General features: G+C 46.9%; 1 protein-coding gene across 1 annotated transcript; it reads right to left on the bottom strand.

The window, feature by feature from the left end:
• Window positions 1-741: 741 nt before the first annotated feature.
• LOC114040507 (malate dehydrogenase, mitochondrial) lies at window positions 742-9,300 on the bottom strand (the record flags this gene model as incomplete). The annotated part of the gene is made up of 8 exons (XM_027858634.1): window positions 742-1,048; window positions 2,505-2,656; window positions 2,994-3,093; window positions 5,252-5,329; window positions 6,259-6,384; window positions 7,782-7,891; window positions 8,016-8,099; window positions 9,132-9,300. Coding segments are annotated over 8 exons (951 nt in total), but the record flags the coding sequence as incomplete, so codon positions are not given.
• Between the last annotated feature and the right edge of the window lie 2,292 nt (window positions 9,301-11,592).

The raw sequence follows: 11,592 nt of genomic DNA, 5'->3' as shown, positions 1-11,592 counted from the left end.
TATTTCCAATCACAGCCTACAGTAATACTGCCGCCATTTCCCCCTCATCTGCGGTACTATCATATGGCAATTTCCACCCTCCCTGATCATCACCATCCCACATGGGAGCTCTCCATAGAAGAGCGATCTAAGGATCCCATTGCCTTCCATTCCCCGAAGGTCCAGCTAAAAGGAATCAAATTCTGAGGAGCAATGTAGATAGATGCGTAGTGATTTCAAAGACCTGGTTGCCTGGGCTGTCGAAGTCTGTGTGGCACATTCTCAGTGATGCCATACAGCTCAGAATCACGAAAACATCACAATTTAGGAAGAATCTGTTACAAATTAGCCCCGGGAGAATGGAAAGCAGCACATAGGATGTAAACATGCATGTTTCCAACGCGGTCTTTTTCGAGAGGCCTTATCAAAGATGTTGCCAAGTAGCCATGTGACCGGAACACAAGGTGGGCTGATTGTGTAGCAACGTGGATGCCTGTGATACTATATGAGTAAGATTCCCGCCCCCTACACATGTTAGGCTCATTCTCCAAGGCGTCAAAGGCTAGGGGATGGCTGTTCTCAGACCACCTGACCCACTCCCCCACTCCCAAATTAAGAGATTATTGATAAGGGTGTATGCTTTAGCCCCACGGACTGGTGGGTGCCTGGATCCTGACCCTGGGAATGGGGCTGGATAGAGCCGGAAGCCACTCTGGCGTTTTAGGAGCAGAGAGCAGAGCAAAGGAGGCTCAGAGAAAGTACCACAGGGGGAAAAAACGGTGACAGTTTTATTGATGTGGCGACAAACCAATCGACAAAATTCATTAATCCAATCGATCTCCTCCAAGAGGATGCACTGCGTACGAAATATCTTCCAAGTGACATGATGCTTTAATAAGTTAAGGAAATGGCTTCCTCCTCTCACAGTATCGTTTCCTCACTTCATGTTCTTGACAAAATCCTCCCCTTTCTTGATGGAGGCTTTCAGCTCGGAAATGGCCTCAGCAACCATCTTCTCTTCGAAAGGCGACAGCTTGCCAAGGCCCAGGTTCTTCTCAATGCCTTTTTTCTGTGAAGGGAAGAAAATCAAAAGGCCTTCTGGGTATTTTGGCAGTCGTGTCTAATACAGCAAAACACTCCCCTCCAACTCACGGTTGTCTGTGCTGCGCGTGCTACAGCAGAGGCATCAAACCTCTAACCAGATTAAAATAGAATTGGGAAACGTTTAACAAGAGAAGTAAAAACGCAAGAGGACCCAGATTACATTAACATGCGGTTTTCTAAGTCAATATGTAGCCCCCAGTGACCCCTAGGTAGGGGCGAGTGGGCCTGTTTCTATCTGAGTTTGACTGCCTGCCCTAAGGGCTCCCTGAAGATACCAATCACCCACAGATCAGAGCCTGCACTCCTTCCCTCCTTATTATCATTAGGTAGATGACTAAGGAATGAAACTTATTTTAAGATTCACCTGAGCCAATTATTGCTAGTTACTATATTTACACAGCATGGTATATACACAATCGCATGTGATCCTCACGAAAACTCTGGGGGTGTGGCAACATTAACCCATTGTACAGACAGGGAAACTGAGGGACAGCAAGGTCAAGTGACTTTTCCCATACTTGAAAGCTAGGAAGTGTTAGGGCCATAACCTCGGGTTTTGTTTTCACTAAATTAGAATAAATGGCTGAAAATAAAAAAGCATGGTTTCTGCCCTCCTATTTACATCAGTGACCAACAGACAGCAGCCAGCTCCTTTCCCTGAGGCAAAAGATTCCTACTATTTGTACACTGAGCTCTATGCCGAAGAGGGTCAGCATGGGCTCTTCCATCACAAACGCGATAGTACCAAACAAAGGAGACTAAATTTCACCAGGAGTAGTTTGTGTGAAAAAAGACCCAGGTATTTTAGTTGCCTGGAGCTCTGCATGAAGCACAGGCTTGGTACTGGGGGGCCCCACTCTCACCCACCCCGGGTATTGAGAAATCCTGAAACCAGGCCACCAGGAGAACAGGGGAAAGGCCTGGGGCCCTTCAGTCTGGACAGATTTGAGGGGAAGAGAAGAATGACAGCTATCCACCAACTGTGGAAGAGCTGTCCAGATTTCAAAGTAATCAAGAACTCCAAAGGTCCCAAAGCCAGATGGCCTGCCTCAGTGGGCAGGGGGTTATCCCTCAGAGGTCTTCTGTGAAAGCTGACTCACCGTGATCAAGGATGCTGTGAGGCTGACCAAAGCACCAAACTGTATCCTGAAATGAGCTGGACCAGAAGACCCTTCAGGCCCCTCCCCAATCCTAAATTTCTTTAGAATGGACTGCCCCAGTTGGAGGCCCAGAAGTATCGACTACACCTGATGCCTCTAATTCGATTAAAAACCGGGGGCCTCTCTGGACCTTGTTTTAGCACACACCCTTCAACCCTGGACATCTAAAGCCTGCATTATTGCTACATTATCTCACAAAAGAAATGCTACAGCCAGAAGCTCTGGCTCTGCCAGAGTGTAGGCCCACCTCCTGAAACATACCCCAAGCAGCAAGGGTGTGGAAAAATAGGAGCACTCTGTTTCTTCTGATCTGACAAAGGAGCATTCCACGACTCCCTCCTTCCCATTCATCGCATCCACAACAGAGAAGACAAATCTGGCCCCGGCATAGGCCATTGACAGGGTAGCAGAACCTAAAAGAATAAAATCAGGTTGGTCCAGCTAATAGTGCAAGGTGATTAGGGTAGAAAGCAGAGACCTAAATGTGGTCTTTTCTGAAACTACCACCAGCACATTTTAATGCTCAATCGTCAAAATTTAGTTTGCTTTTCCCCTTCGTCTTGAACACCCATGAACAATCCCACACACTTTCAATTCTACCACTCCACCCCCTTCTCCCCAGAGCACTCCCACCTGTGCTTGACTATCTGGTGGTATCACTACCACCAATCCATTCCCCTGACCCACAGGAAGCTCCCTTGCCGTGACACAGATAAGCAGTGCCCAGAGAGGCTGCATGTGCAAACCCACCAGCTCCAGCTTTAGCTTTGACAACCTCTGTGCCAGCCTCCTGGATCCTTCCTGTCAGGGTTTTGAGCTGATCCTCAGGAAACTCCACCTTAGGCGTGCACTGGAAACCAAAGAGATCTGGTTATCCCAAAACCAACACAACCCCCTGACAACCTGCTTTACTCCAGCGACCTGTGATGCCAGCGGTGTGGGGGTGGACACAGCTTGAATTACAGGTCACAATGGCTCTGACTTAGGAGGTTTCTGAGGGCTGCTGTGGTCCATTAGGTGAAGAGCTCCTCTAGACTTAACCAGGCTGGCCCTCAGGCCACAGCCCTAGAGGCCATCACCAGGCCCATGCTCAAAGCCTCCAGCTTGGCAGGACCTAGAAGAGCTGATGCTAGCTGGCTCTCACGGCTCGGGATCTGTGCCACAATTAGAGCAAGACTTTATTGGAAGAAGACTCCTCATCTAGATAAAAGAAGTCTTCAAATGACTCATTTATGCAGTGCTTTCTGGAGCTAAGCTAGGCCCTAACTGAGGGCAGCTAGATGGCATCCCAGTGCATAAAGCACTGGGCCTGGAGTCAGAGATGGGGGTACAAAGGGTGCCCTAGGATCAAAAATAACATTATGAATTACTTTTCCAGGCCCCTGAGGGGGTTTGAGGCTCCTTCTGTAGCCCATCCTGTACCCTGAGATCCTGGAACATGAGAGCTTCTCAAGCCCTTTCCCCTGATCTTGAAATACCATACAACTTGTACCAAAAGAACTGCCTTTGTCTCCCTTATCCTGAGTTCCCTATCTTGTCATTTATTTGTCCCTACTCTCCAACCCCCATAAGAAACCCTAAAAATACATTATCATCCTACAGGCTACATAGCTTTCAATCTATATAAGCCTGGGTCTTCCTATATCATGGCCTTTGTTTAGCTCCTTGCTAACCTCAGGCCTGTGAAGCTTTCAAGTAATAAAGCTCCCAATGGTTACAGAGGTCTAAGTGAATTCTTTCACACCTGAACCAGCTCTCCCAACTCTAACCTCAACATAAAGAAGACTCTTCTTCCTGAGTTCAAATCTGGCCTCAGATACTTACTAGCTGTGTGACCCTGGGCAAGTCACCTACCCCTGTTTGTGTCAGTTTCCTCAACTATAAAATGAGCTGGAGAAGGTAACTGCAAAGCACTTCAGTATCTCTACCAAGAAAACTCCAAATAGGATGAGAGAAATTAATATTATACTGTCATATTAATAACTAATTATTAATTTGTGATTTACCCTTTTCCTTTCATTTCTATTAAGAACCAACTCCTGAAAGGGTCAGTCTCTGAAGGGCAGGCCTGGGTGATGAGATTACTGCTAGCCCCCTTGCACGTAACTAAGCTGGGTGGGACCCCACCCAGCTCAGGAAGAAAACTAGCCGAGAAGTCCAGCAGGAGATGGTTTCTCCAGCCCAGATGCCGGGAGAGTGCACTCTCTGGATCAAGCCTCACTCTCAGTCCTCATTCAGCAGACCTCCTTGGCATATCACTAAATGTCTACCACTCAGGGGAGTGCCCACTCAGAAGGGATTTAAGGCGCTTCAGAGCTTTCCTTGGAGTATTTGGTTACCAAGAGAAACCATCAATGTGCTGATCACAGGCTATCCTAATTAATAAGTTGGTTATTAATTACCCAGAAACTCTCTCGGAGTTTCACTGGTCACAGGGGGTCACACAACTGAAACGACTCAACAACAGACCCTAACTCAGAGATCAGTGGCCATAAACCCTTTCTCCCCCACACGTGCCTACATATGAAGCCATTCCCTCTTTAGAAGTCATATAATATGGTCTACGTCCAGTTCTAACATGAACCAAGACAGACTAACTGGCAAGCCTCACCAATGAGACACAGTCCAGACTTGATGCTGGAAGCTCAGGGTAGAAAGAATGCTGGCTTTAAATCTCACCTCTGGCACTTGTATGAGTCTGGGCAGCTCATTCCCCTCCTTGGGATCATTTCCTCGATTGTAAAAAGGGGGGGGGCAGGGGGTCTCCGAGGTCCTATTACTCTCCGTGACCTCAGGTAAGCCTTCACATTCTCGGACCTCATTGTGCTCATCTTCAAATGAAGGGACTGGACCACGTAGCCTCTGACCCAAGAACCCATGGTCCCTTTAGAATCAACCTCAGGATGAAGACTGGAGACGCCTTCCTCCTTTCCAGGCAATTTTATTAGATCAAACGTCTTTGAGGCCTCTGCCCAACAGGGAGCACACCCTGGCCAGAGAGCACATACCTGAGAGATCAGGGGGATGATAGTCTTCCCTGCGTGGCCGCCAATGACGGGGACATTGACCCGAGCTGGATCCAGGCCCTGGTGAGAATGCAAGGCTCAGTTAAATTTTAAACAGATGTTCAATGGCGAGGTTCTGCATGAGCTTTTCTGTACGCCTTGCCTACTCAACCCCAAAATCCACAGAGTTTTATCAAAAACAAACTCCTTTCAGAAGATAAAGGGTGGGGGCAGCTAGGTGGTGCAGTGGATAGAGCACCGGCCCTGGAGTCAGGAGGACTGAGTTCAAATCGAGCCCCAGACATTTGACACTTACTAGCTGTGTGACCCTGGGCAAGTCACATAACCCCACAGCCTAGCCAAAAAACAACAACAACAACAACAATAAAAAGAAGATAAAGGGTCAGGCCTAATACCACCTAAAAAAGCTGGCTAGAGGTGAATGAAAGAAACTGACTTTAAGGCAGGGGTTCTTAACCTGATGTCTGTAAACCTGTTCTTTAAGAAAATATTTTTATAACTACATTTTAAATGGTTTCTCTGGAATATTTTATTTTATGCGTTTAGGAACATGATTCAGAGAATGGATGCAAAGGTTTCACCAGAATGCCAATGAAGCCCAAGACGGACAAAAGGTTGAGAAAGCCTGCTCTCAGGGGCCAGTTATGGTTTAAAGGTTGTCTGACACACCTGCCACCCGGTGAACTGCAGAGCTTCGAGCTCAGCACGTTTCCCCGGCCTTCGGGGCTCCCCAATCCAAGCCGCCCCGGCCTATGGCAGTAACAAGGATAGCACGCAGCTCACTAGAGCTAGCAAGCCGCAAAAACCTTTTGGATGCATGAGGTGAGAATAAAGTCACATGGACAAGAGTTGTGAAATGAGCCTCCTTAATCCCCAAAGAACCTACGTGACTAAGGAAACCAATCAAGGCCACTTAAATTCTTAATGTAAAAATTCCCCAAATGTGGCTAAGAGATAAGCTGGGAAGGTCTGAGCTGAATAAGCCTTACCTTCAGTTCTGCAACAAAAGTGTTTGCTCTGACAATATCCAGGGTTGTTACACCAAAGATTCTGTTGGGGTTGTACACGCCTTGTTTCTTAAAAACCTCAGATGTGATTGGGATGGTAGAATTGACCTAGGAAAGGGAATAGACAAGATGTCAGTTCCCCATGGCTTCAGAGATGAGGGGGGCAAAGCATCACATCAGGTACTGTTTGGTAAACTTTCAAATTCATCTGGGTTTAAAACAACCTGATCTTTATAAAGCTGAGTGCCACATCTCTTCTTACCACACTAAAGAGAAAATATTTTGGCACATGGGAGGCACGCTCCAATGCCTGAACCATCAGTGATGGGGCTGATAGTCTGAGGCACAGGCTCAAACACATTTCATGTCCGTTAGGAAACTAACATACTAAAAAGGTGCCAACTTTAAAATGTGTGTGTTTATCATAACCTACTCAGTCTGGGTTAGTATGAAGCTGTGCATGCCACCCCAAAGCACAGCAGAGCCTTTCAAAGTCTAGCAGCTACAATGGAAAATCCTTCCAATGGCTACAGTCCAGAACCTCAAGGAGAAATAAGAGGCTGGGGGAAGAGCAGGCTTCCCCCAAGAAGGCATGGGAACCATCTCTAGCTACTGGATAAAGGTCATTGTCCTTCACTGGCACCTTCATTCAGATCCTTACTGTGATCTAAAATCCAAGTTTAGCCCAAACGTGGGAAAGAGCAAAATGCTCCTGCTCCACAAGCATCCTGGGGGCTGTGGTGAGGGCTGGGGAGGGGCCAGTCACATGGACTACTCCACCCCCAAGTCAGTGGCAGGAGGGGACGGATGAGTTAAAGAGTAACAACTAATTGTGTAGGAGGAGAACCAGACAGTATCTGCAAAGAGCAAAGGGCAAAAATTGGGAGATCTAGTAGAGAGGGAGAAAAAAGGCTGTGTGATCTTAAAGGAAGAAAACCACCTAGATAAAACCTATTATAAAGGATCGAAGAATTAAAGGGGATCTAATGCCAGAGAGCCGGACGAGCCAGTTCTCACATATGGAAACCTGACAAATGTTAGGGAAACCCATTCCAAGTGCCAGCACACATGGCAGCACGTGAATGCCATGACTTCAGACACAAGGACCGATATCTGTGATAAAAACTTCAGAGACAGCTGGGAGCCTGCCATGAAGTAACACAGAGGGAAGAGAGCAGAGCCAAGAGAACACAGCCCCGACCAACTCTGTCAATGAGCAAGAAGACTCCACTTCAGGACAGTGGATTACCCCGGCTCCTCCTTCATCCAAGTTAACACACGCGAGCTTTTAGCTGGATGGCCAAAGAACAACTAAACTAAGTTAGCTGCATTCACGCTCTGGTTCTGCTTCACTCCAAGGTACAATGTGTTTCTGTTTGGCTATGTTAAGAGAAACTTGAATCCTAAAACAAAGCCCAAGAAGAATCCATCCCAGCGGTAATGGTCTCTCTGTGCCAGGCCTCCTCACGTCTCAGGCCCAGCTGCCCAGGGAGAAGGAAGCTTACCGGGTTTGCAATAATACAGATCATGGCTTCTGGGCAATGCTTAGCACAGGCAGCAGCCAGAGTAGCTACGATGGTAGCATTGGTGTTGAAAAGGTCGTCACGAGTCATTCCTGGAAGGAAGGAAAGAAAAGGGGCTAGGCATTCGAACCACCACTTCTTCTCCCACTGCTGCCATCATGGTTCGAGTCTGGCCCTGGGGCAGGTAGGGAGGCTGGGCGGCTCCATCTAACGTACCCGGCTTTCTGGGGACTCCTGCGGGAATCACGACAACATCACAGCCTTTCAAGCAATCTGGCAGCTGCTCAGGTCCCAAGTAACCTAGGAAAAAACATAGCTCACTGAAATAACCACACCCTCTTCTGACCCAGTGATGCTGGCTAGTACCTGGAAAGGAAAGGGGCAAAATTCAAGCACACTCAAATGTTTCATATGAGTAAAAGTTCATATTTTTACACATGGATCCCACTTAGTGTTGTTTCACAACAGTCTTTAAGACCCTGGCACCAATTCCATCCTATCATCCCCTACCTGAGTGGGCCTAGCCCCCTCTTCCCAGCTCCCCTGTGCTAGATCAGCTCCTTCTTCGCTCCCTCTTCTAACTACCCCCCCAAAAGGAGATGGGGAGATGGGGGAAGGCATCAGCAGCACCACTCAGCTTTGTTTCCAGGACACCCTCTGCCTCTGAGTAGCAACTGTGCCTCCCACAAGCCCACCACCCTGGGATGGAGTCACTGACCATTAGGTTACTTGTGCTGGTACAGCGCATTCCTCACTAACAGCCCAGATAGGTAATACAGATGAGGAAACTAAAAATGACTTGTCCAGTAACAAAACCAGGAATTGGAAGAATTGAGACTTAAAATAAATTCTGACTTCAAACCAGATACTCTCCGTTAAAAAATGGGATATTTCAATTGTCTCCTGAGAGGCATCTGTCTGCAAGCTTAGAATGGACCCAAATCCCTAGTCAATGATTGACAAAAAGTTATAATAGTCCCAGAAAGGGGTGATAAGGGCAGCTTGGATTCTAACTAATTTTTCGTATCATAAACTTCAGGAAACGAGCTCAACTAAAAAGCAACAAAATGTTATTTAGACATTACGGCTCAATGAGGTTTCTGCCTATTAAAGCTCAAGCACGGTTCAAGCATTTAACTTTAAAGTTCAAATCTGTATTAACAATGATGCTTTAAGATTGTAAATGTCTGAGTAAAACTAAAAATCACACCCTAAATATAGACCCAGACCAACTCAAGCACTCTGATTCCAGAGCAAAAGGGCCATTCATTCTTTCATTCATTCATTCCAAATAGAAGCCAAGTACATATGTTATGGGTTTGCTGGCAGTACCTTTGACAGTGGCTCTGGTCTCGATGTGGCTCAAATCAGCTGCTACACCAGGGGTATGAGCAATGTCATAGAGCGTTAGACGGCTCACCAAAGGACTGTTCTTAAGGAGCAGAGAAAGGGGCTGTCCAATTCCTCCAGAAGCACCCAGCACAGCTACTTTTGCATTATTCTAGAAAATGGGAAAAGATAGGGAAAGAGAAACATTCAGGAGAAAAACAGAATATTCAGAAAATGTCTAACAGCCTTAGCTTCATTCATTAGAAAACTTTTTTGGTACAAAGTCTCTTGCCAGAAGAAGAGTTGTTGTTTTAAACAGTATCTATATGATGGTCACGTAGATGAGCAGCAAGGTGGTGCAATGGATAGAGAACCGGGAAGACGAGTTCAAATCTAGCTGTGAGACCCCGGGCAAGTCATTTAATCCTGTTTGCCTCAGTTTCCTCATCTGTAAAATGAGATTGAGAAGGAAATGGCAATCTGCTCTAGTATCTTTGCCAAGAAAATCCCAAAAGGGGTCATGAACAGTATGGCTGAAAGACTAAACCCCACCACCACATGATGGTCGTGTTCAACTTGTTCATCCTGGTCCTGCTTTCCAGTCTGATCCCAACGGCCAGAGCCCAGGGAAGCATGCCCCTTGTGAAGATGGAGCCTCTGTAGGTGCGGCAGCCCCCATGCCCTCAGCAGCTATCGCCCACCAAAGTCCTTGACTCTGTCAAGTGGTTCAATATCAGAAATAGAAATGGTTTCATCAATGAAAACAACATTGTACTGTCTGTTTCGCCACTGAGTCCTAAGGACCATGGGACCTGTCCATTTAATTTGTATCTGAAACTACCCTATTGAATGCAGTCTGCCCCTTCAAGAGAATCTGGGCTCTTTGAGAGCAGGCTTTGCTTTCTATTTGTATCCCCAGTGCTCAGCACATCCTGAGCCTTTAACAAATGCCTTTTCCTTTCATTTGTTCATCTCCAACTAAAAACATATCTATCATGAACTTAAGTTAAGGCCAGCCCCTCAGAGACAATTCTGATCCATGGCAGAAGTCACTGAGAATGGTTCCTTAGTCAATGGAGTACAAGAATGCTTTTGTTCCACTGAGGCTACCATGGGTTTTGTTCCACTTCCTCACCATTCACTAATCTTGGAGGTTTCAGCTAACAGAATCTCTGACATGATCTCGGAAGAAAAAAATGAGATCTACCCCCTTAAGGTAAGGAAGCAATACTTCTTGCTCTATACATAATAAAAGATCTGACAACGTGGTTCAAAACCCCATCACATAAGAATCCCACAATTAGACCATGCTAACTCAGGACACCTTAGTTCCATTCTGTAGCTACTTGTCAGTCCACTGGAAGGACTAGGAAGGTGCTTTCAAACAAAACCCTAAATTCGATTTGAAGATGTCATTAGTAGGGGAATGTCCCAATCCAGAAACTCCTTTTCCCAATGCACATCAATTGTTCAGTTGTCTGGGATCCTGAGAAGTTCAGTGCCTTCCCTCAGTTTCGACTAGTGTGTGTCAGAAGCCAAACCTGAACCCAAGCCTTCCTGACCTCAAGGCCAGCTGTCTCTCCCCTGTGCCTGGCTGCTCACCAAGAGACAATTGGCCAGAAAATCAGGGCAGAAAACAGGGACAGAAATAAAACTGAGTTAGCTTAAGCCATAAGGACTTCTCCCCTTCTCCCCAGTTCAGCATGGTCAAGCATCAAGGAGACTGTGAAACATCCCCATCGACTGACAAGCACTGATTAAGGAGCCCTGTGTGTGAGGCAGGCAGTGCCAGGGGCTGGGGCTACAGAGACAAATGCAACATGTATGTCCTCAAGGTGCAGCCATTCAACCGGCGAGCCCCACTGTATACAAGGGACAATAATCTGAGGATCAGAGCAGGCTTCCCTGAGGATGGGAGCTCTGGACTAAGAGGGAAATGGAAAAATGGAAAGAGGGTGGGATTTGGAATCAGAGAACAGGGGTTCAAATCCCTGGCTCTGCTTTTTATGTAACTTAGAAATACTGAAACCCCCTGCTTACAGGAGTGTTGGAGTCAGAGGGCTTGGGGTCAAATTTCAACTCCACTCCTTGCTACCTTTCAGTTTGTACAAGTGGCTTCCCTCATCTGTAAAATGAGGGGGTTGGACTCCGTGGCTCCTCTGAGCCCTTTCAGGTTTAAATGGATGATTCAAAGAGGCCGCCGAGGAGTGAGACCATTCCACGCATGGGGAACACACCAGTGTGTTCAACGAATGCTTGACTGAGGGCCAGCGTGGCTGAAACATGAGTGAGTGGAGTGTGACAGGAAATAACTCTGGAAAGGCAGGTTGGTGCAAGGTTAGAAAGAGCTTTAAGGAACAAGCTGGAGAGGAGCATGCTTTGTATCCTAGAGACAACTGTGGAGCAGAGGAGGGACCTCGGGTCAAGGCATCCATCCTCCTTATTCTACGACTGAAGACTCAAG

The sequence above is a fragment of the Vombatus ursinus genome, unplaced genomic scaffold (assembly GCF_900497805.2).
Source record: "Vombatus ursinus unplaced genomic scaffold, bare-nosed wombat genome assembly UNPS02013263.1, whole genome shotgun sequence".
NCBI classification, from domain to species: Eukaryota; Metazoa; Chordata; class Mammalia; order Diprotodontia; family Vombatidae; genus Vombatus; species Vombatus ursinus.
Note: the sequence above shows the minus strand (reverse complement) of the source record. Positions and strands in the feature narration are given on the sequence as shown.